Source organism: Oncorhynchus mykiss, unplaced genomic scaffold, assembly GCF_013265735.2.
Source record: "Oncorhynchus mykiss isolate Arlee unplaced genomic scaffold, USDA_OmykA_1.1 un_scaffold_120, whole genome shotgun sequence".
NCBI lineage: Eukaryota > Metazoa > Chordata > Actinopteri > Salmoniformes > Salmonidae > Oncorhynchus > Oncorhynchus mykiss.
In genome coordinates this window covers 1,194,381-1,219,040 of record NW_023493661.1, presented here as the reverse complement: position 1 = coordinate 1,219,040, position 24,660 = coordinate 1,194,381, and the positions used below count along the sequence as shown (strand labels likewise).

The 24,660-nt window shown below is 49.7% G+C and overlaps 1 protein-coding gene across 1 annotated transcript in view; it reads left to right on the top strand.

Moving 5' to 3' along the window:
* Positions 1-3,699: 3,699 nt before the first annotated feature.
* LOC118947068 (voltage-dependent calcium channel gamma-3 subunit-like) overlaps positions 3,700-24,660 on the top strand; it is a 56,846-nt gene continuing 35,885 nt past the window's right edge. The window contains exons 1-2 of the mRNA XM_036972136.1: positions 3,700-5,422; positions 5,580-6,419. Of these exons, the coding sequence (XP_036828031.1) occupies positions 6,203-6,419 (217 nt within the window). The 5' untranslated portion in view covers positions 3,700-5,422; positions 5,580-6,202. The remainder of the gene's footprint in view (positions 5,423-5,579; positions 6,420-24,660) is intronic.

Genomic DNA, 24,660 nt, shown 5'->3' with positions numbered 1-24,660 from the left:
AGATGGACCTGTCTAGATGGACCTGTCTACCTGGACCTGTCTAGATGGACCTGTATACCTGGACCTGTCTAGATGGACCTGTCTACCTGGACCTGTCTACCTGGACCTGTCTAGATGGACCTGTCTACCTGGACCTGTCTACCTGGACCTGTCTAGATGGACCTGTCTACCTGGACCTGTCTAGATGGACCTGTCTACCTGGACCTGTCTACCTGGACCTGTCTAGATGGACCTGTCTACCTGGACCTGTCTAGATGGACCTGTCTAGATGGACCTGTCTACCTGGACCTGTCTAGATGGACCTGTCTAGATGGACCTGTCTAGATGGACCTGTCTACCTGGACCTGTCTAGATGAACCTGTCTCCTGGACCTGTCTACCTGGACCTTTCTCCTGGACCTGTCTTCCTGGGCCTGTCTAGATGAACCTGTCTCCTGGACCTGTCTACCTGGACCTGTCTCGACCCCCAGAAGTACTAAAATAGTGTCTGTTCAAGAAAGCACAGAGAGTCCGGCGAGACGATACCTATTCAGGGACCAAGCCCCAGATAGAGGTTTTGAAACCAGAGACAGATGACCGGCCTCCAGATAGAGGTATTGAACCCAGCCCCAGAGACAGATGACCAGCCTCCAGATAGTTGTATTGAACTCAGAGACAGGTGACCAGCCTCCAGATAGAGGTATTGAACCCTGCCCCAGAGACAGATGACCAGCCTCCAGATAGAGAGGTATTGAACCCAGAGATAGATGACCAGCCTCCAGATAGAGGTATTGAACCCAGAGACAGATGACCAGCCTCCAGATAGAGGTATTGAACCCTGCCCCAGAGACAGATGACCAGCCTCCAGATAGAGGTATTGAACCCAGAGACAGATGACCAGCCTCCAGATAGAGGTATTGAACCCTGCCCCAGAGACAGATGACCAGCCTCCAGATATAGGTATTGAACCCAGAGACAGATGACCAGCCTCCAGATAGAGGTATTGAACCCAGAGACAGATGACCAGCCTCCAGATAGAGGTATTGAACCCTGCCCCAGAGACAGATGACCAGCCTCCAGATAGAGGTATTGAACCCAGAGACAGATGACCAGCCTCCAGATAGAGGTATTGAAGCCAGAGACAGATGACCAGCCTCCTGATAGAGGTATTGAACCCAGCCCCAGAGACAGATGACCAGCCTCCAGATAGAGGTATTGAACCCTGAGACAGATGACCAGCCTCCTGATAGAGGTATTGAACCCAGCCCCAGAGACAGATGACCAGCCTCCTGATAGAGGTATTGAACCCTGCCCCAGAGACAGATGACCAGCCTCCAGATAGAGGTATTGAACCCAGAGACAGATGACCAGCCTCCAGATAGAGGTATTGAACCCAGAGACAGATGACCAGCCTCCTGATAGAGTTATTGAACCCAGCCCCAGAGACAGATTAACACAGTCATGTTTATAATCCATTACTGACATGTTTTCTGTTCAATTGCAGTATAAACCCCTCTGGTAGCAGTGTGGTTAGCAGTCTGTAAGGCAGTATAAAACCCTATGGCAGCAGTGTGGTTAGCAGTCTGTAAGGCAGTATAAAACTCTCTGGCAGCAGTGTGGTTAGCAGTCTGTAAGGCAGTATAAAACCCCCTGGCAGCAGTGTGGTTAGCAGTCTGTAAGGCAGTATAAAACCCTATGGCAGCAGTGTGGTTAGCAGTCTGTAAGGCAGTATAAAACCCCCTGGCAGCGTGGTTAGCAGTCTGTAAGGCAGTATAAAACCCTCTGGCAGCGTGGTTAGCAGTCTGTAAGGCAGTATGTAGCAAGAGTGAAGAGGTATCATTAAAATGGGCCTCTGCCTCTTTAAGTAAGGTTCTACTCTCTGGGCGCTGATTCTTCACGCCTCGCTTGGTGCCCATCTCTCTCTCTCTCCCCCCCCCCCCCTCTCTCACTCTCTCTCTCTCGCTCTCTCCCTTTCACACTCTCTCTCTCTGTTTCTCATTTTCTCTCTCTCTCTTTCCCTCCCTTTCTCTCTCTCCCTCCCTCTCTCATCTCTCTCTCTCTCTCTCTCTGGCTCTCCCTTTTGCCCTCTCTCTCTGTTTCTCCTTTTCTCTCTCCCCCTCTCTCTCTCTCTCTCTCCCTCCCTTTCTCTCTCTCTCTCTCTCTCTCTCTCTCTCTCTGTGTCTCCTTTTCTCTCTCCCCCTCTGTCTCTCTCTCCCTTTCTCACCCCCCCCCCCCCCCCTCTCTCTCTCTCTCTCCCTTTCGCCTAAACAGCGCAGTGGAGACACACACACAAACGGTGTCTCTCTCTCACACACACACGCACACACACACACTGTGTCTCACACACACACATACAACAGTCTGGTTAGGAGCAGGCAGTCAGGGTGAAACAGTCAGGTTAGGAGCAGGCAGTCAGGGAGAAACAGTCTGGATAAGAGCAGGCAGTCAGGTTGAAACAGTCAGGTTAGGAGCAGGCAGTCAGGGTGAAACAGTCAGGTTAGGAGCAGGCAGTCAGGGTGAAACAGTCAGGTTAGGAGCAGGCAGTCAGGGAGAAACAGTCAGGTTATGAGCAAGCAGTCAATGAGAAACAGTCTGGATAAGAGCAGGCAGTCAGGTTGAAACAGTCAGGTTAGGAGCAGGCAGTCAGTGAGAAACAGTCAGGTTAGGAGCAGGCAGTCAGTGAGAAACAGTCAGGTTAGGAGCAGGAAGTCAGTGAGAAACAGTCAGGTTAGGAGCAGGCAGTCAGGGAGAAACAGTCAGGTTAGGAGCAGGCAGTCAGTGAGAAACAGTCAGGTTAGGAGCAGTCAGTCAGGGTGAAACAGTCAGGTTAGGAGCAGGCAGTCAGGGAGAAACAGTCTGGTTAGGAGCAGGCAGTCAGTGAGAAACAGTCAGGTCAGGAGCAGGCAGTCAGTGAGAAACAGTCAGGTTAGGAGCAGGCAGTCAGGGAGAAACAGTCAGGTTAGGAGCAGGCAGTCATGGAGAAACAGTCTGGATAAGAGCAGGCAGTCAGGGAGAAACAGTCAGGTTAGTAGCAGGCAGTCAGGTAGAAACAGTCAGGTTAGGAGCAGGCAGTCAGGTAGAAACAGTCAGGTTAGGAGCAGGCAGTCAGGGAGAAACAGTCAGGTTAGTAGCAGGCAGTCAGGGTGAAACAGTCAGGTTATGAGCAGGCAGTCAGGGAGAAACAGTCTGGTTATGAGCAGGCAGTCAGGGAGAAACAGTCAGGTTAGGAGCAGGCAGTCAGTGAGAAACAGTCTGGTTATGAGCAGGCAGTCAGGGAGAAACAGTCAGGTTATGAGCAGGCAGTCAGGGAGAAACAGTCAGGTTAGGAGCAGGCAGTCAGGGAGAAACTGTCAGGTTAGGAGCAGGCAGTCAGGGAGAAACAGTCAGGTTAGGAGCAGGCAGTCAGGGAGAAACAGTCAGGTTAGGAGCAGGCAGTCAGTGAGAAACAGTCAGGTTAGGAGCAGGCAGTCAGGGAGAAACAGTCAGGTTAGGAGCAGGCAGTCAGGGAGAAACAGTCAGGTTAGGAGCAGGCAGTCAGTGAGAAACAGTCAGGTTAGGAGCAGGCAGTCAGTGAGAAACAGTCAGGTTAGGAGCAGGCAGTCAGGGAGAAACAGTCAGGTTAGGAGCAGGCAGTCAGTGAGAAACAGTCAGGTTAGGAGCAGGCAGTCAGGGAGAAACAGTCAGGTTAGGAGGAGGCAGTCAGGGAGAAACAGTCTGGTTAGGAGCAGGCAGTCAGTGAGAAACAGTCAGGTCAAGAGCAGACAGTCAGGAAGAAACAGTCAGGTTAGGAGCAGGCAGTCAGTGAGAAACAGTCAGGTTAGGAGCAGGCAGTCAGGAAGAAACAGTCAGGTTGTGAGCAGGCAGTCAGTGAGAAACAGTCAGGTTAGGAGCAGGCAGTCAGTGAGAAACAGTCAGGTTAGGAGCAGGCAGTCAGGTAGAAACAGTCAGGTTAGGAGCAGGCAGTCAGGGTGAAACAGTCAGGTTAGGAGCAGGCAGTCAGTGAGAAACAGTCAGGTTAGGAGCAGGCAGTCAGGAAGAAACAGTCAGGTTATGAGCAGGCAGTCAGTGAGAAACAGTCAGGTTAGGAGCAGGCAGTTAGTGAGAAACAGTCAGGTTAGGAGCAGGCAGTCAGTGAGAAACAGTCAGGTTAGGAGCAGGCAGTCAGGAAGAAACAGTCAGGTTGTGAGCAGGCAGTCAGTGAGAAACAGTCAGGTTAGGAGCAGGCAGTCAGTGAGAAACAGTCAGGTTAGGAGCAGGCAGTCAGGTAGAAACAGTCAGGTTAGGAGCAGGCAGTCAGGGTGAAACAGTCAGGTTAGGAGCAGGCAGTCAGTGAGAAACAGTCAGGTTAGGAGCAGGCAGTCAGGAAGAAACAGTCAGGTTATGAGCAGGCAGTCAGTGAGAAACAGTCAGGTTAGGAGCAGGCAGTTAGTGAGAAACAGTCAGGTTAGGAGCAGGCAGTCAGTGAGAAACAGTCAGGTTATGAGCAGGCAGTTAGTGAGAAACAGTCAGGTTAGGAGCAGGCAGTTAGTGAGAAACAGTCAGGTTAGGAGCAGGCAGTCAGTGAGAAACAGTCAGGTTATGAGCAGGCAGTCAGTGAGAAACAGTCAGGTGTGCCAAACAGAATCCACTCCGTTCAGCACCATGGACAGCAGCTGTTCGGAACGCGACAACTACGTGGCAACAACACAGCACCGCATCACAGTCTCCCCACAAAGCGATCCGTGGGCGGTGTTTGACACCCGGTAGCGGCTGGGGAGCGTGGGGGCTGGCTGGCTGTCATCTGTTTCACCGGCACGTTTCACGGAGATGAGCAGCCAGGCGCCCTGTTTTGTTTTTTTAAAAACCTCCAGATTGACTTCCGTTTACGCTGCACCGCTGTTAGGGTCAGCTCACTAGACTGGTCTGGACTAAAACATTGAGATTTCAGAAAACAAACCGGGTTTGAAAAACGGGATATATATTTTTTTTTAATTTGTGCTTTTCGGTGCAGGTGTGTGAGTGAGGGCGCAAAAGAGAGAGGAGAGAGAGAACGTGTAAGTGTCGTGTTGTTTGTGTCGGTGTTTCGGCTAAACCGCTTTATGTGTTTGTGTGTAGCTGGCTATGGGTCTGTATGAGTGTGTGTGAGTGAGTGTGTGTGTGTGTGGAGTGTGTTCGCTCTGAACTGGAGGGGATATCAGAGAAAAATGTCAGCGTGTCAACAACAACAACAACAGAGGCAGGCTAACGGTCGGATGTGTACTTGCCTTTTCTCTCATACCGGGAGATAGAAAAGGCGCTCGTTCATTCAGGAAGGAGGAGGACGTTACCGGAATACCTAAGAGACGTGTGGAACTGAACCGTCTTCCCGCCTGTCTGACTGACTGTCTGTCTGCCTGACTAACGTGAATGAAATCTTTAGAGGAGGAGGAGAGCGTTTCAATCCACAGCCGTCAAGGATTCAATCGGTGAGTTGTTTAGTCTATACATTACGCGTGTATGTATGTGACAGATAGATTATTGATAGTGTAATCAAAAAATGACTAATTAAAATATTATAAAATACAATTTAAAAAATGCATCTCAATGGTGTTGCTGTTGTTGTTTGTTGTTGTTGTTTATTAGACGGATGAAGATGGAGTCATTCCGCGGTTGTGGACGTTAAACGGACGTTAGGTCTGGAGAGGCTGGTTGGAGAAGTTGAGCTGAGACTGGACGGGGGAAAGAGGGAGAGGCGGATCGGGTAGCTGAAAGGAGACTGAACGGGGGAAAGAGGGAGAGGCGGATCGGGTAGCTGAAAGGAGACTGAACGGGGGAAAGAGGGAGAGGCGGATCGGGTTGCTGACAGGGACGCAGACCAGCCTAGCCCTGGATTTCAACAGGAGATTCCAAGAAGAAGAAGAGGAAGAAGAGAAATATGTGGCGTCACCGCTGCCGCCAGTCTAGTCTGTGGTGGAGTCTTGAGCCAGTGGTCGTTAAAACGACCCGGCTTGATCAGTGAAGCCCCTAGCCTCCTCTCTCTCTCTCTCTCTCTCTCTCTCTCTCTCTCTCTGCTCTCTGCTCTCTACCTCTCTCTCTCTCTCTCTCTCTCTCTCTCTCTCTCTCTCTCTCTCTCTCTCTCTCTCTCTCTCTCTCTCTCTCTCTGCTCTCTACCTCGCTCTTCCTTTCCCTTCTCTTTAAATGTAAATGACATCGGTTGTTTCTCAGTAAGTAAGCGGTCTCGTGACGTGAGATACTCAAAACCGTCAATGAAGATGTTGATGTGTGACCGGGGCGTCCAGATGCTGGTGACCACCGTGGGGGCTTTCGCCGCCTTCAGCCTCATGACGATAGCGGTCGGGACCGATTACTGGCTGTACTCACGAGGGACGTGCAAAAGCAAAAGCACCAATGACAACGACACAAGCCGGAAGAACGAAGAGGTGATGACTCACTCTGGTCTGTGGCGAACCTGCTGTCTGGAAGGTAAGAGAGAGAGAGAGAGGGGAGGGAGGGTGGTCTGTGGCTAACCTGCTGTCTGGAAGGTAAGAGAGAGAGAGAGCGAGAGAGAGAGAGGGGAGGGTGGTCTGTGGCTAACCTGCTGTCTGGAAGGTAAGAAAGAGAGAGAGCGAGAGAGGGGAGGGAGGGTGGTCTGTGACCAACCTGCTATATGGTAGGTAAGAGAGAGAGAGGGGAGGGAGGGTGGTCTGTGGTCAACCTGCTCTCCGGTAGGTAAGAGAGAGAGAGGGGAGGGAGGGTGGTCTGTGGCCAACCTGCTCTCTGGTAGGTAAGAGAGAGAGAGGGGAGGGAGGGTGGTCTGTGGTCAACCTGCTCTCTGGTAGGTAAGAGAGAGAGAGAGGGGGGAGGGTGGTCTGTGGCCAACCTGCTCTCTGGTAGGTAAGAGAGAGAGAGGGGATTGAGGGTGGTCTTTGGTCAACCTGCTCTCTCGTAGGTAAGAGAGAGAGAGGGGAGGGATGGTGGTCTGTGGTCAACCTGCTTTCTGGAAGGTAAGAGAGAGAGAGGAGGGGCAGGGCCTGATTAATGCAGGGGCTTACCGGGCCCAAGCCCCCAGGGTGATCTTGATGAAGAGAAGATATTAAATCTATACAATTGAAATCAATATATTTTTGACTGCACTCTCCAACCAAATGAGCTGCTCTCAATGAGTGCAGATGGCCTGTTACCACTCTGCCAATCATCAGATGGGTGGGGAGAGGAGGTAAGGGGGCCCATGTGGGTAACTGGGGGGGGCCCTGCCTTGTTTGGGTAACTGACTCAGGGCCGGCTCTAGCCTTTTGCCATGGGGCATATAGAATATGTTTCAGTTTTAAATCGTGTTTTTTTTCTTCTTCAATTCTACACATTTTGCCATGTCTTATGCCATGTTAATGATATCTGAGTGAGAGTGTAACAAAATCAATGGGGGCCCCCTGGAAGTCACGGCCCCTGGAGGTCAGGGCCCCTGGAGGTCAGGCCCATGGAGGTCAGACCCTCCTGGAGGTCAGGCCCCTGGAGGTCAGGACCCCTGAAGGTCAGGGCCCCTGGAAGTCACGGCCCCTGGAGGTCAGGGCCCCTGGAGATCAGGGCTCCTGGAGGTCAGGCCCCTAGAGGTCAGGGCCCTGGAGATCAGGGCTCCTGGAGGTCAGGCCCCTAGAGGTCAGACCCTCCTGGAGGTCAGGCCCCTGGAGGTCAGGGACACTGGAGGTCAGGGACACTGGAGTTCAGGGCCCCTGGAAGTCAGGGCCCCTGGAGGTCAGGCCCATGGAGGTCAGGCCCCCTGGAAGTCAGGCCCATGGAGGTTAGGGCCCCTAGAGGTCAGGCCCATGGAGGTTAGGGCCCTTTGGAGGTCAGGCCCCTGGGAGGTTAGGGCCTGGTGTGTTCTACTATTCAATTCTGTCTCTCTGTCTATTAGATATAGATCTAGACTAGCAGGACAGGACCCTGTATGGGTGAGACAGTGTGTCTCTCTGTCTATTAGATATAGATCTAGACTAGCAGGACAGGACCCTGTATGGGGGAGACAGTGTGTCTCTCTGTCTATTAGCTATAGATCTAGACTAGCAGGACAGGACCCTGTATGGGTGAGACAGTGTGTCTCTCTGTCTATTAGATATAGATCTAGACTAGCAGGACAGGACCCTGTATGGGGGAGACAGTGTGTCTCTCTGTCTATTAGCTATAGATCTAGACTAGCAGGACAGGACACTGTATGGGTGAGACAGTGTGTCTCTCTGTCTATTAGATATAGATCTAGACTAGCAGGACAGGACCCTGTATGGGTGAGACAGTGTGTCTCTCTGTCTATTAGATATAGATCTAGACTAGCAGGACAGGACCCTGTATGGGTGAGACAGTGTGTCTCTCTGTCTATTAGCTATAGATCTAGACTAGCAGGACAGGGCCCTGTATGGGTGAGACAGTGTGTCTCTCTGTCTATTAGCTATAGATCTAGACTAGTAGGACAGGACCCTGTATGGGTGAGACAGTGTGTCTCTCTGTCTATTAGATATAGATCTAGACTAGCAGGACAGGACCCTGTATGGGTGAGACAGTGTGTCTCTCTGTCTATTAGATATAGATCTAGACTAGCAGGACAGGACCCTGTATGGGTGAGACAGTGTGTCTCTCTGTCTATTAGATATAGATCTAGACTAGCAGGACAGGACCCTGTATGGGTGAGACAGTGTGTCTCTCTGTCTATTAGATATAGATCTAGACTAGCAGGACAGGACCCTGTATGGGTGAGACAGTGTGTCTCTCTGTCTATTAGATATAGATCTAGACTAGCAGGACAGGACCCTGTATGGGTGAGACAGTGTGTCTCTCTGTCTATTAGATATAGATCTAGACTAGCAGGACAGGGCCCTGTATGGGTGAGACAGTGTGTCTCTCTGTCTATTAGATATAGATCTAGACTAGCAGGACAGGACCCTGTATGGGTGAGACAGTGTGTCTCTCTGTCTATTAGATATAGATCTAGACTAGCAGGACAGGACCCTGTATGGGTGAGACAGTGTGTCTCTCTGTCTATTAGCTATAGATCTAGACTAGCAGGACAGGACCCTGTATGGGGGAGACAGTGTGTCTCTCTGTCTATTAGCTATAGATCTAGACTAGCAGGACAGGACCCTGTATGGGTGAGACAGTGTGTCTCTCTGTCTATTAGCTATAGATCTAGACTAGCAGGACAGGACCCTGTATGGGTGAGACAGTGTGTCTCTCTGTCTATTAGATATAGATCTAGACTAGCAGGACAGGACCCTGTATGGGTGAGACAGTGTGTCTCTCTGTCTATTAGATATAGATCTAGACTAGCAGGACAGGACCCTGTATGGGTGAGACAGTGTGTCTCTCTGTCTATTAGCTATAGATCTAGACTAGCAGGACAGGGCCCTGTATGGGTGAGACAGTGTGTCTCTCTGTCTATTAGATATAGATCTAGACTAGCAGGACAGGACCCTGTATGGGGGAGACAGTGTGTCTCTCTGTCTATTAGCTATAGATCTAGACTAGCAGGACAGGACCCTGTATGGGTGAGACAGTGTGTCTCTCTGTCTATTAGCTATAGATCTAGACTAGCAGGACAGGACCCTGTATGGGTGAGACAGTGTGTCTCTCTGTCTATTAGATATAGATCTAGACTAGCAGGACAGGACCCTGTATGGGTGAGACAGTGTGTCTCTCTGTCTATTAGATATAGATCTAGACTAGCAGGACAGGACCCTGTATGGGTGAGACAGTGTGTCTCTCTGTCTATTAGCTATAGATCTAGACTAGCAGGACAGGGCCCTGTATGGGTGAGACAGTGTGTCTCTCTGTCTATTAGATATAGATCTAGACTAGCAGGACAGGACCCTGTATGGGGGAGACAGTGTGTCTCTCTGTCTATTAGCTATAGATCTAGACTAGCAGGACAGGACCCTGTATGGGTGAGACAGTGTGTCTCTCTGTCTATTAGATATAGATCTAGACTAGCAGGACAGGACCCTGTATGGGTGAGACAGTGTGTCTCTCTGTCTATTAGATATAGATCTAGACTAGCAGGACAGGACCCTGTATGGGTGAGACAGTGTGTCTCTCTGTCTATTAGATATAGATCTAGACTAGCAGGACAGGACCCTGTATGGGTGAGACAGTGTGTCTCTCTGTCTATTAGATATAGATCTAGACTAGCAGGACAGGACCCTGTATGGGTGAGACAGTGTGTCTCTCTGTCTATTAGATATATGTTCTCTAGTTCCGCGGTTCTTCTATTCTCTAGTTCTGTGGTTCTGCTATACTCTAGTACCATGGTTCTGCTGATCTCTAGTTCCATGGTTCTGAGGTTCTCTAGTTCCGCAGTTCTGCTGTTCTATAGTACCATGGTTCTGCTGTTCTCTAGTTCCGCGGTTCTGCTATACTCTAGTACCATGGTTCTGCTGTTCTCTAGTTCCATGGTTCTGCTGTTCTCTAGTTCCACGGTTCTGCTGTTCTCTAGTACCACGGTTTTGCTGTTCTCTAGTTCCCTGGTTCTGCTGTTCTCTAGTTCCATGGCTCTGCTGTTCTCTAGTTCCACGGTTCTGCTGTTCTCTAGTACCACGGTTCTGCTGTTCTCTAGTTCCATGGTTCTGCTGTTCTCTAGTTCCATGGTTCTGCTGTTCTCTAGTTCCATGGTTCTGCTGTTCTCTAGTTCCACAGTTCTGCTGTTCTCTAGTTCCACGGTTCTGCTGTTCTCTAGTTCCACGGTTCTGCTGTTCCCTAGTTCCATGGTTCTGCTGTTCTCTAGTTCCACGGTTCTGCTGTTCTCTAGTTCCACAGTTCTGCTGTTCTCTAGTTCCATGGTTCTGCGTGTTCTCTAGTTCCATAGTTCTGCAGTTCTTTTATTCTATGGTTCTGCTGTTCCATGGTTCTGCTGTTCTCTAGTTTCCCGGTTCTGCGTGTTCTCTAGTTCCATGGTTCTGCTCATCTCTAGTTCCATGGTTCTGCTGTTCTCTACTTCCACGGTTCTGCTGTTCTCTAGTTCCACGGTTCTGCTGTTCTCTAATTCCATGGTTCTGCTGTTCTTTAGTTCCACGGTTCTGCTGTTCTCTAGTTCCACGGTTCTGCTGTTCTCTAGTGCCACGGTTCTGCTGTTCTCTAATTCCATGGTTCTGCTGTTCTTTAGTTCCACGGTTCTGCTGTTCTCTAGTTCCACGGTTCTGCTGTACTCTAGTTCCATGGTTCTGTTGTTCTCTAGTTCCATGGTTCTGCTGTTCTCTAGTTCCATGGTTCCGCTGTTCTCTAGTTTCATGGTTCTGCTTGTTTTCTAGTTCCATGGTACTGCTGAGCTCTAGTTCCATGGTTCTGCTGTTCTCTAGTTCCATGGTTCTACTGTTGTCTAGTTCCACGGTTCTGCGTTTTCTCTAGTTCCATGGATCTGCTGTTCTCTAGTTCCATGGATATGCGTGTTCTCTAGTACCATGGTTCTGCTGTTCTCTATTTCCATGGTTCTTCTGTTTTCTAGTTCCACGGGTCTGATGTTCTCTAGTTCCACGGTTCTGCTGTTCCATGGTTCTGCTGTTCTCTAGTTTCACGGTTCTGCGTGTTCTCTAGTTCCATGGTTCTGCTGTTCTCTAGTTCCACGGTTCTGCTGTTCTCTAATTCCACAGTTCTGCTGTTCTCTAATTCCACGGTTCTGCTGTTCTCTAGTTCCACAGTTCTGCTGTTCTCTAATTCCACGGTTCTGCTGTTCTCTAGTTCCACGGTTCTGCTGTTCTCTAGTTCCATGGTTCTGCTGTTCTCTAGTTCCATGTTTCTGCTGTTCTTTAGTTCCATGGTTCTGCTGTTCTCTAGTTCCACGGTTCTGCTGTTATCTAATTCCATGGTTCTGCATGTTCTCTAGTTCCACGGTTCTGCTGTTCTCTAGTTCCATGGTTTTCTCTCTCTCTCTCGCTCTGCCTCCCTCTCTCTCTTGCACGTCTGGTGAACAGGTCAGGGATCCACAGCCACAGGCAAAATAGCAGAAACTGGAGTAGCAACACAACCAGGTAGACAGCCAGGAGTCATCAGGTCAGGTAGTGCTGAGACAGGAGAGAGAGAGAGGACAGAGAGAGAGAGGACAGAGAGAGAGAGGACAGAGAGAGAGAGAGAGAGAGAGAGAGAGTGAGAGAGAGAGTGAGACAGAGAGAGGACAGAGAGACACAGGAGAGAGAGGGACAGGAGAGAGAGGGACAGGAGAGAGAGAGAGAGAGGACAGAGAGACACAGGAGAGAGAGAGAGACAGGAGAGAGAGAGGGACAGGAGAGAGAGAGACAGGAGAGAGAGACAGGAGAGAGAGGGACAGGAGAGAGAGGGACGAGAGAGAGAGAGAGAGAGAGAGAGCGACAGGAGAGAGAGAGAGAGACAGGAGAGAGATAGAGAGACAGAGAGAGAGATGGGAGAATTAGAGGTACCATACTTAAGTTCACACAGGACATCAGATAAGACAGGAGAATTGCACCAGATAGGACAGACTGACCGTAGCCCCCCCGGCACATAGCCTATTGCAGCAAAGATACTGGAAGCTGAGACAGTTTGGGGGGTTGGGGGATACCGTGACCCTGTCCGACGATACCCCCGGAGCACAGCCCCCACACCACTTGAGGGATATCAACAGACCACCAATTTACTACCCTGAGACAAGGCTGAGTACAGCCCACAAAGATCTCCTCCTACGGCACGAGCTCGAGGGGGCGCCGAACCGGACATGAAGATCACGTCAGTGACTCAACCCACTCAAGTTGAGTATAGTGAAAAAAGCCTGGCACGACATGACGCACCCCTCCTAGGGACGGCGTGGATGAGCACCTGTAGCGCCAGTGACTCAGCCCCCCCGTAATAGGGTCGGAGGGAGAGAATCCCAGGGGAGAGAGAGGAACCGGCCAGGCAGAGACAGCAAGGGCGGTTCTTTGCTCCAGTGCTTTTCCGTTCACCTTCACACTCCTGGGCTCAGACTACACGCCTAGGCTCAGACTACACTCCTGGGCTCAGACTACGCTCAATCATAGGACCCACTGAAGAGATGAGTCTTCAGTAAAGACTTAAAGGTTGAGACCGAGTCTGCGTCTCTCACATGGGTAGGCTGACCGTCCCATAGAAATGGAGCTCTATAGGAGAAAGCCCTGCCTCCAGCTGTCTAGGGGCAGTAAGGAGGCCTGTTTTCTTGTGACCGTAGCGTACCTGTAGGTATGTACGGCAGAATCATGATTCTAGCAGCCGTGTTCAGCACTAGCTGAAGTGTATTTAGTTAGCCGGAGAGTATAGCATTGCAGTAGTCTAATATAGAAGTAACAAAAGCATGGATTCGTTTTTTCTGCATTGTGGTTTTACAATGTTTGTAAGATTTTTTTTTTAAAAAGCTGTCCTTGAAACAGTCTTGATATGTGCGTCAAAAGAGAGATCAGGGTCCAGAGTAACGCCGAGTTCCTTCGCAGTTTCATTTTAGAGACGACTGTACAAACCATTTGAGATGAATCGTCAGATCCAACAGCAGATATCTTCGTTTCTGTCACGCCCTGGCCATAGAGAGGTTTTTATTCTCTATTTTGGTTAGGCCAGGGTGTGACTAGGGGTTGGCATTCTAGTTTCTTTATTTCTATGTTTTCTATTTCTTTGTGTTTGGCCGGGTGTGGGTTCTCAAACAGGGACAGCAGTCTATCGTTGTCTCTGATTGAGAATCATGCTTAGGCAGCTTTTTCTCAGCTGTGCATTGTGGGTAGTTGTTTTCTGTTCTGTGTTTCTACACCTGACAGAACTGTTCGTTGTCGTTTTTGCTCTTTGTTATTTTTTTCTAGTGTTCAGATATTAATAAACATCATGAACACGTACCGCGCTGCACTTTGGCCCACTCCCTCTTCTTCAGACGAGCGTTACAGTTTCTTGGGACCTAGCATCTCTGTTTTCTCTGAGTTTAAAAGGAAAACACTTTGGCCCACTCCCTCTTCTTCAGACGAGCGTTACAGTTTCTTGGGACCTAGCATCTCTGTGTTCTCCGAGTTTAAAAGGAAAACACTTTGGCCCACTCCCTCTTCTTCAGACGAGCGTTACAGTTTCTTGGGACCTAGCATCTCTGTTTTCTCCGAGTTTAAAAGGAAAACACTTTGGCCCACTCCCTCTTCTTCAGACGAGCGTTACAGTTTCTTGGGACCTAGCATCTCTGTTTTCTCCGAGTTTAAAAGGAAAACACTTTGGCCCACTCCCTCTTCTTCAGACGAGCGTTACAGTTTCTTGGGACCTAGCATCTCTGTTTTCTCCGAGTTTAAAAGGAAAACACTTTGGCCCACTCCCTCTTCTTCAGACGAGCGTTACAGTTTCTTGGGACCTAGCATCTCTGTTTTCTCCGAGTTTAAAAGGAAAACACTTGCTGCCATCCCGACACTTCCTTATGTCTGAAAACACTTTGCTTCCAGCGAGGGCCTATTTTTGGGGGCTTCACTACGTTTTATCGAAATGTACAGCTGTCTGTCTTCCGCATAGCAGTGAGAGGTAACACTATGTTTTCAAATGACATCACTAAGAGGTAAAAATATATAGTGGAAACAATAGTGGTCCTAAAACGGAACCTTGAGGAACACCAAACAGGAAGTTGGATCATTCCCTTCAAACTTGCATGTCAGGAAGTTTTCACAAAACAATTCTTAGCTAAAGATTTTTTTTAAATGTTGGTAACCAGTTTTATACTGAAGTAAACGTTCCTTTGTTCCGTTTGTACATGTGAAACGAAGCCAAGCATCAAACAGTCCTTCTCCCTCCCTATAAATTCCCTTTTCCTCTCCTTGTCTCACTCACTCCATGGCGTTCTGACAGCTTCCTTCTACACACGGGTGCTGAGTCTGCACTCAACCTACAATTAGGCCTATGTAAATAAATACCTATTAAAACCAATCTGATTGGATACACAGGCTACAATTAGGCCTATGGAAATAAATACATATTAAAACCTATCTGATGGGGTACACAAGCTACTTTCCTTGACAAATGACGACAGTTTTATCACAAATTCCAAATGGGACGAGTTGAGTGGACTGGGGAAATATGTGTTCAAATTGTTGTTGAATAATTGAGTCACGTTTGATTTCCGTTTTAGGTCGCTTAGGTTAATTTGCGGTTGTCACTAGTTACCACAGCCACAAAGTCAAAATTGGCTCTATCGTAAAAAATGTTTTTATGTAAACAAAAATGTACTTAATTCAAGATTAGGCATAAGGTTAATAGAGTGGTTTAAGGTTTAAAATCAGATTTTAAGGAGAGAAATTGTAGAAATAGTTGGGGGGGTTCATGACTTTGTGGCTGCGGTAACTATTAACGGCCCTACTATGCAAACTGCTGGTGCCAGTTAGAATTCGTTATATATTTTTTTTATTTTTTTTTATTTAACCTTTATTTAACAAGGCAAGTCAGTTAATAAGAACAAATTATTTTTTACAATGACGACCTAGGAACAGTGGGTTAACTGCCTTGTTCAGGGGTAGAACGACAGATATTTTTACCTTGTCAGTTCGGAGATTCGATCCAGCAACCCTTCGGGTTACTAGTCCAACGCGCTAACCACTAGGCTACCTGCTGCCCCTCTAACCACTAGGCTACCTACTCTAACCACTAGGCTACCTGCCGCCCCTCTAACCACCAGGCTACCTGCTCTAACCACTAGGCTACCTGCCGCCCCTCTAACCACTAGGCTACCTGCTCTAACCACTAGGCTACCTGCTCTAACCACTAGACTACCTGCCGCCCCTCTAACCACTAGGCTACCTGGCTCTAACCACTAGGCTACCTGCTCTAACCACTAGGCTACCTGCTCTAACCACTAGGCTACCTGGCTCTAACCACTAGGCTACCTGGCTCTAACCACTAGGCTACCTGCTCTAACCACTAGGCTACCTGGCTCTAACCACTAGGCTACCTGCTCTAACCACTAGGCTACCTGCTCTAACCACTAGGCTACCTGCTCTAACCACTAGGCTACCTGCTCTAACCACTAGGCTACCTGCCGCCCCTCTAACCACTAGGCTACCTGCCGCCCCTCTAACCACTAGACTACCTGCCGCCCCTCTAACCACCAGGCTACCTGCTCTAACCACTAGCCTACCTGCCGCCCCTCTAACCACTAGACTACCTGCCTCTAACCACTAGACTACCTGCTCTAACCACTAGACTACCTGCTCTAACCACTAGACTACCTGCTCTAACCACTAGGCTACCTGGCTCTAACCACTAGACTACCTGCTCTAACCACTAGGCTACCTGCCGCCCCTCTAACCACTAGACTACCTGCCTCTAACCACTAGACTACCTGCTCTAACCACTAGACTACCTGCTCTAACCACTAGGCTACCTGCTCTAACCACTAGGCTACCTGCTCTAACCACTAGGCTACCTGTCTCTAACCACTAGGCTACCTGCACTAACCACTAGACTACCTGCCGCCCCTCTAACCACTAGACTACCTGCCTCCCCTCCCCTCTAACCACTTGGCTACCTGCTCTAACCACTAGGCTACCTGCCACACCTTTAAACATAGGCAGGTTCCACACTGAAAATATGCAACAAAAAAACATTAGTTGGATAAAGACAAAGAGCGTATTTTCATCAGAATCATAAAGCTCAGTCCTGCTCATCAGAGAGATGCCCTGGCAGTCATTTAATGAACACAAACCATTTGAACGTTTGGATATCCAACATTTTGTAACCAGTGAAAATGTTTACTTTTCAACTCCAACAGAATTGAGCCTCGTTTTCAAATGATTCCTCCTTCTTCTTCTTCTTCTTCTTCTTCTTCTTCTTCTTCTTCTTCTTCTTCTTCTTCTTCTTCTTCTTCTTCTTCTTCTTCTTCTTCTCCTTCTTCTTCTTCTGCTTCTTCTTCTTCTTCTTCTTCTTCTTCTCCTTCTTCTTCTTCTTCTTCTTCTTCTTCTTCTTCTTCTTCTTCTTCTTCTTCTTCTTCTTCTTCTTCTTCTTCTTCTTCTTCTTCTTCTTCTTCTTCTTCTTCTTCCGAGAATACCTTTTCCACACGTGTAGATTCTCATCGCTTCATACTTCATTCTGTCCTATTTAATTCCGTTAGATTACATCGTGTTTTTCCACTATAAACTAGGTGTGTCTCGACTGTGATACGGGGCTTAGGGGGAAATAAGAGCGTCTCGTCTGCCGAATGAACAAAACAAGGCGTTGCCATTGCACAGCCAGAGGCTTCAACTCTACAAGCGAGGGCCACACCGCTGAGATCAGTGCTTCTTTTCCTTTTTCAAAAAAAAAGCTTGTGTTCCACGATATCATATCACCAGGTGATATTACGGCTTTGATAAATTAATCTTAAAATGACACTTGTTTAAAAAAATTTAAAAATATTGACTGAATATATATATGGGGAAATTGAGCAATTAGGATTCGTTATCTGTAATGATTATGATAAATGAGGCCTTGTTGTACACTGTTGGTATATAGATAAGCACATATTAGTTTTGCAGGGCAAGTCTTGTGTTCTAAAAATAGATTCTTCTTCTTTGTTTTTTTTAAGGGTAGTACTACAGTACTCCATCAGTCAATAAAAAAAGGTTGAATGTCGCTGGGTATCTTGCGGCTGGGTTTCCCTTTGTAAAATCGTGATAGTTTTGCCATATCCGTCATAACAGGATTCGATCTTAGTCATGTATTTGACGCTTTGCCTGTTTGATGGCTCGTCGAGAAAGTCGCAGCGGGATTTCTTATGAGCGCCCGGATTAGTGTCCTCCTTGAAAAGCGGCAAATCTACACTTAAACTCAGTGCGGATGTTGCCTGTAATCCATGGCTTCTGGTTGAGGTATGTACGTACGGTCACTGTCCTCTATGTTACCGGATGACTCCAGAAACATATTCCAGTCTGTTCTATAGCAAAACAGTCCTGTAGCTTAGCATCTGCTTCATCTGACCACTTCCGTGTTGAGCGACTCTGTGTGTCGAGTAAAAGGGGATTGAGGGTTTCGTCGCATGTAGTTAGTTGCATAGGTGAAATGCTGGTAAAAAAATGAGGTCAAACGGATTCTGTCGTGACGTCTCCAGCACTGAGATGCAATGCCTTAGAGTGCTGCGATACAGCCCGGAATCGAACCAGGGTCTGTAGTGACGCCTCCAGCACTGAGATACAATGCCTTAGACCGCATGCGATACAGCCTGGAATCGAACCAGGGTCTGTAGTGACGCCTCCAGCACTGAGATACAATGCCTTAGACCGCATGCGATACAGCCTGGAATCGAACCAGGGTCTGTAGTGATGCCTCCAGCACTGAGATACAATGCCTTAGACCGCATGCGATACAGCCTGGAATCGAACCAGGGTCTGTAGTGACGCCTCCAGCACTGAGATACAATGCCTTAGACCGCATGCGATACAGCCTGGAATCGAACCAGGGTGTCTGTAGTGATGCCTCTAGCACTGAGATGCAATGCCTTAGAGTGCTGCGATACAGCCTGGAATCGAACCAGGGTCTGTAGTGACGCCTCCAGCACTGAGATACAATGCCTTAGACCGCATGCGATACAGCCTGGAATCGTACCAGGGTCTGTAGTGATGCCTCCAGCACTGAGATACAGTGCCTTAGACCGCTGCGATACAGCCTGGAATCGAACCAGGGTCTGTAGTGATGCCTCCAGCACTGAGATGCAATGCCTTAGACCCCTGCGATACAGCCTGGAATCGAACCAGGGTCTGTAGTGATGCCTCCAGCACTGAAATACAGTGCCTAAAACCCCATGCTCCACTCTGGAGACCCATGTTCACCAATAGAACAGCGGGCGATGGGGGTCTATTTTCTCACCGACGGAATCTCGTCAGGATGCAGCCTCAACTGCCCCTCTCTTTCGCCGCCGCTTCCTCTTTTCGAGTCCCGGAGACTAGGGCCTGGTCTAGAGTAAACAGAACGTCCCGAGGATTAGGGCCTGGTCTAGAATAAGCAGAAACGTCCTGGGGATTCGGGGATTAGGGCCTGGTGTAGAGTAAGCAGAATGTCCCGGGGATTAGGGCCTGGTCCAGAGTAAAGAGAACGTCTAGAATCCCGGTGATTAGGGCCTTGTCTAGAGTAAACAGAAAGTCCAGGGGATTAGGGCCTGGTCTAGAGTAAACAGAACGTCCCAGGGATTAGGGCCTGGTCTAGAGTAAACAGAGTGTCTAGAGTCATGGAGATAAATGCCTGGTCTAGAGTAATCAGAACGTCTAGAGTTCCGGGGATTAGGGCCTGGTCTAGAGTAATCAGAACGTCCCGGGGATATGGGCCTGGTCCAGAGTAAACAGAACGTCTAGAGTCCCGGGGATTAGGGCCTGGTCTAGAGAATCAGAACGTCCAGTGTCCCGGTGATTAGGGCAATGTCTAGAGTAAGCAGAATGTCCAGAGTCCCGGTGATGAGGGCCTGGTCTAGAGTAAGCAAAACTTCCCGGGGGTTAGGGCCTGGTCTAGAGTAAGCAGAACGTCCAGAGTCCCGGGGATTAGGGCTTTGGCTAGAGTAAGCAGAACATCCCGGGGATTAGGGCCTGGTCCAGAGCGAGCAGAACGTCAAGAGTGCCGGGGATTAGGGCCTGGTGTAGAGTAATCAGAACGTCTAGAGTCCCGGGGATTAGGACCTGGTCTAGAGTAAGCAGAACGTCCAGAGTCACGGGGATTAGGGCCTGGTCTAGAGTAAGCAGAACGTCTAGTGTCCTGGGGATTAGGGCCTGGTCTAGAGTAAACAGAACGACTAGAGTCCTGGGGATTAGGACCTGGTCTAGAGTAAACAGAACGACTAGAGTCCCGGGGATTAGGGCCTGGTCTAGAGTAATCAGAATGTCCCGGGGATTAGGGCCTGGTCTAGAGTAAACAGAACGTCTAGAGTCCCGGGGATTAGTGCCTGGTCTAAAGTAATCAGAACGTCTAGAGTTCCGGGGATTAGGGCCTGGTCTAGAGTAATCAGAACGTCCCGGGGATTAGGGCCTGGTCTAGAGTAAACAGAACGTCTAGAGTCCCGGGGATTAGTGCCTGGTCTAGAGTAATCAGAACAACCAGAGTCCCAGGGATTAGGGCCTGGTCTAGAGTCAACAGAACGTCTAGAGTCCTGGGGATTAGGACCTGGTCTAGAGTAAACAGAATGACTAGAGTCTCAGGGATTAGGGCCTGGTCTAGAGTAAACAGAACGACTAGAATACCGGTGATTAGGGCCTTGTCTAGAGTAAACAGAAAGTCCAGGGGATTAGGGCCTGGTCTAGAGTAAACAGAATGTCCCAGGGATTAGGGCCTGGTCTAGAGTAAACAGAACGTCCAAGGGGATTAGGGCCTGGTCTAGAGTAAACAGAACGCCCAAGGGATTAGGGCCTGGTCTAGAGTAAACAGAACGTCTAGAGTCCCGGGGATTAGGGCCTGGTCCAGAGCGAGTAGAACATCAAGAGTCCCGGGGATTAGGGCCTGGTCTAGAGTAAACCGAACGTCCCGAGGATTAGGGCCTGGTCTAGAATAGGCAGAACGTCCCGGGGATTAGGGCCTGGTGTAGAGTAATTAGAACGTCTAGAGTCCCTGGGATTAGGGCCTGGTCTAGAGTAAGCAGGAAGTCCAGAGTGCCGGAGATTAGGGCCTGGTCTCGAGTAAAGCAGAACGTCCAGAGTCCCAGGGATTAGCGCCTGGTCTAGAGTAAGCAGTACATCCCGAGGATTAGGGCCTGGTCCAGAGTATAGAGAACATCTAGAATCCCGGTGATTAGGGCCTTGTCTAGAGTAAACAGAAAGTCCAGGGGATTAGGACCTGGTCTAGAGTAAACAGAACATCCCAGGGATTATGGCCTGGTTTAGAGTAAACCGAACGTCCCAGGGGATTAGGGCCCGGTCTAGAGTAAACAGAACATCCCAGGGATTAGGGCCTGGTCTAGAGTAAACATACAGTCCAGGGGATTAGGGCCTGGTCTAGAGTAAACAGAACGCCCCAGGGATTAGGGCCTGGTCCAGATTAAGCAGAACGTCTAGAGTCCCAAGGATTAGGGCCTGGTCCAGAACGAGCAGAACATCAAGAGTCCCGGGGATTAGGGCCTGGTCTAGAGTAAACAGAACGTCCCGAGGATTAGGGCCTGGTCTAGAATAGGCAGAACGTCCCGGGGATTAGGGCCTGGTGTAGAGTAATTAGAACGTCTAGAGTCCCTGGGATTAGGGCCTGGTCTAGAGTAAGCAGGAAGTCCAGAGTGCCGGAGATTAGGGCCTGGTCTAGAGTAAAGCAGAACGTCCAGAGTCCCAGGGATTAGCGCCTGGTCTAGAGTAAGCAGTACATCCCGAGGATTAGGGCCTGGTCCAGAGTATAGAGAACATCTAGAATCCCGGTGATTAGGGCCTTGTCTAGAGTAAACAGAAAGTCCAGGGGATTAGGACCTGGTCTAGAGTAAACAGAACATCCCAGGGATTATGGCCTGGTTTAGAGTAAACCGAACGTCCCAGGGGATTAGGGCCCGGTCTAGAGTAAACAGAACATCCCAGGGATTAGGGCCTGGTCTAGAGTAAACATACAGTCCAGGGGATTAGGGCCTGGTCTAGAGTAAACAGAACGCCCCAGGGATTAGGGCCTGGTCCAGATTAAGCAGAACGTCTAGAGTCCCAAGGATTAGGGCCTGGTCCAGAACGAGCAGAACATCAAGAGTCCCGGGGATTAGGGCCTGGTCTAGAGTAAACAGAACGTCCCGAGGATTAGGGCCTGGTCTAGAATAGGCAGAACGTCCCGGGGATTAGGGCCTGGTGTAGAGTAATTAGAACGTCTAGAGTCCCTGGGATTAGGGCCTGGTCTAGAGTAAGCAGGAAGTCCAGAGTGCCGGAGATTAGGGCCTGGTCTAGAGTAAAGCAGAACGTCCAGAGTCCCAGGGATTAGCGCCTGGTCTAGAGTAAGCAGTACATCCCGAGGATTAGGGCCTGGTCCAGAGTATAGAGAACATCTAGAATCCCGGTGATTAGGGCCTTGTCTAGAGTAAACAGAAAGTCCAGGGGATTAGGACCTGGTCTAGAGTAAACAGAACATCCCAGGGATTATGGCCTGGTTTAGAGTAAACCGAACGTCCCAGGGGATTAGGGCCCGGTCTAGAGTAAACAGAACATCCCAGGGATTAGGGCCTGGTCTAGAGTAAACATACAGTCCAGGGGATTAGGGCCTGGTCTAGAGTAAACAGAACGCCCCAGGGATTAGGGCCTGGTCCAGATTAAGCAGAACGTCTAGAGTCCCAAGGATTAGGGCCTGGTCCAGAACGAGCAGAACATCAAGAGTCCCGGGGATTAGGGCCTGGTCTAGAGTAAACAGAACGTCCCGAGGATTAGGGCCTGGTCTAGAGTAAGCAGAATGTCCAGTCCTGGGGATAAGGGCCTGGTCTAGAGTAAGCAGAACGTCCAGAGTCCTGGGGATTAGGGCCTGGTCTAGAGTAAGTAGAACGTAGAGAGTCCCAGTGATTATGGCCTGGTTTAGAGTAAACAGAACGTCCCAGGAATTAGGGCCTGGTCTGAGTAAACATACAGCCCAGGGGATTATGGCCTGGTCTAGAGTAAACAGAACGTCCCAGGGATTAGGGCCTGGTCTAGAGTAAACAGAACGACCAGAGTCCCGGGGATTAGGGCATGGTCTAGAGTAAGCAGAATGTCCAGAGTCCCGGTGATGAGGGCCTGGTCTAGAGTAAGCAAAACTTCCCGGGGGTTAGGGCCTGGTCTAGAGTAAGCAGAACATCCAGAGTCTCGGTGATGAGGGCCTTGGCTAGAGTAAACAGAACTTCCCGGGGATTAGGGCCTGGTCTAGAGTAAACAGAACGTCCCGGGGATTAGGGCCTGGTCTAGAGTAAACAGAACATTCCGGGGAGTAGGGCCTGGTCTAGAGTAAACAGAACGTCCCTGGGATTAGGGCCTTGTCTAGAGTAAACAGAACGTCCCGGGGATTAGGGCCTGGTCTAGAGTTAGCAGAACGTCCTGGGGATTAGGGCCTGGTCTAGAGTTAGCAGAATGTCCTGGGGATTAGGGCCTGGTCTAGAGTAAGCAGAACATCTAGTGTCCCGGGGATTAGGGCCTGGTCCTGAGTAAGCAGAACGTCCCGTGGATTACGGCCTGGTCTAGAGTTAGCTGAACGTCCTGGGGATTAGGTCCCGGTCTATAATAAACAGAACGTCCCAGAGATTAGGGCCTGGTCTAGAGTAAACAGAACATCTAGAGTCCCGGGAATTAGTGCCTGGTCTAGAGAAAACATAGAGAGGGATTGGAAGAGAGAGAGAGACGGAGTGGTAGAGATAGAGAGAGGCAGAGAAAGGGAGAGAGAATGTAGCACACTAAGCACTCAGAAGAAACAAGCGGTCCAATTTGCTCTGCTTTTCCAACCCACCTCCTCATCTCCTCTCTTCCTCCTCTCTTCCTCATCTCCTCCTCCTCTCTCCTCCTCCTCTCTTCCTCATCTCCTCCTCTCCCCTCCTCCTCATCTCCTCCTCCTCTCTCCTCCTCCTCTCTTCCTCCTCTCCTCCTCTCCCCTCCTCCTCTTCTCCTCCTCTCCTCCTCTCCCCTCCTCCTCTTCTCCTCCTCCTCTCCTCCTCCTCTCCTCCTCGATGACATTCATCGAATACATGACTGAACACAGAACAGATCACATGTTGTGTGTGTGTGTGTGTGTGTGGTGTATAGAAGAGCCTCCCTCCCTCTGTTTCCTCTCCTTTAATGGACGAAACGTGTCCTCGTTCATTCAACATCAGTCAAATACACTGTTTTTATCTCAGACCGCGCAGACACACACACAAAGATGCAGAACAGAACAGAAAGGCTTGTTTCTGGTCGGCTGCAGCGAGAAGTTGAATAATTAACACGTTTGTAGCCTTTGTTCTGCTACAACGGCAGTCCTAGTTCTGTTAGAACCCGTGGCTTGGTCCTGCTACAACGGCAGTCCTAGTTCTGTTAGAACCCGTGCCTCGGTCCTGCTACAACGGCAGTCCTAGTTCTGTTAGAACCCATGCCTCGGTCCTGCTACAACGGCAGTCCTAGTTCTGTTAGAACCCATGCCTTTGTCCTGCTACAACGGCAGTCCTAGTTCTGTTAGAACCCGTGGCTTGGTCCTGCTACAACGGCAGTCCTAGTTCTGTTAGAACCCATGCCTCGGTCCAGCTACAACGGCAGTCCTAGTTCTGATAGAACCCGTGCCTCGGTCCTGCTACAACGGCAGTCCTAGTTCTGATAGAACCCGTGCGTGATTAGCAGCCTCGGTCCTGCTACAACGGCAGTCCTAGTTCTGTTAGAACCCGTGCCTTGGTCCTGCTACAACGGCAGTCCTAGTTCTGATAGAACCCGTGCGTGATTAGCAGCCTCGGTCCTGCTACAACGGCAGTCCTAGTTCTGTTAGAACCCGTGCCTCGGTCCTGCTACAACGGCAGTCCTAGTTCTGTTAGAACCCGTGCCTCGGTCCTGCTACAACGGCAGTCCTAGTTCTGATAGAACCCGTGCCTCGGTCCTGCTACAACGGCAGTCCTAGTTCTGATAGAACTCGTGCCTCGGTCCTGCTACAACGGCAGTCCTAGTTCTGATAGAACCCGTGCCTCGGTCCTGCTACAACGGCAGTCCTAGTTCTGATAGAACCCGTGCCTCGGTCCTGCTACAACGGCAGTCCTAGTTCTGATAGAACCCGTGCGTGATTAGCAGCCTCGGTCCTGCTACAACGGCAGTCCTAGTTCTGATAGAACCCGTGCGTGATTAGCAGCCTCGGTCCTGCTACAACGGCAGTCCTAGCTCTGTTAGAACCCGTGCGTGAT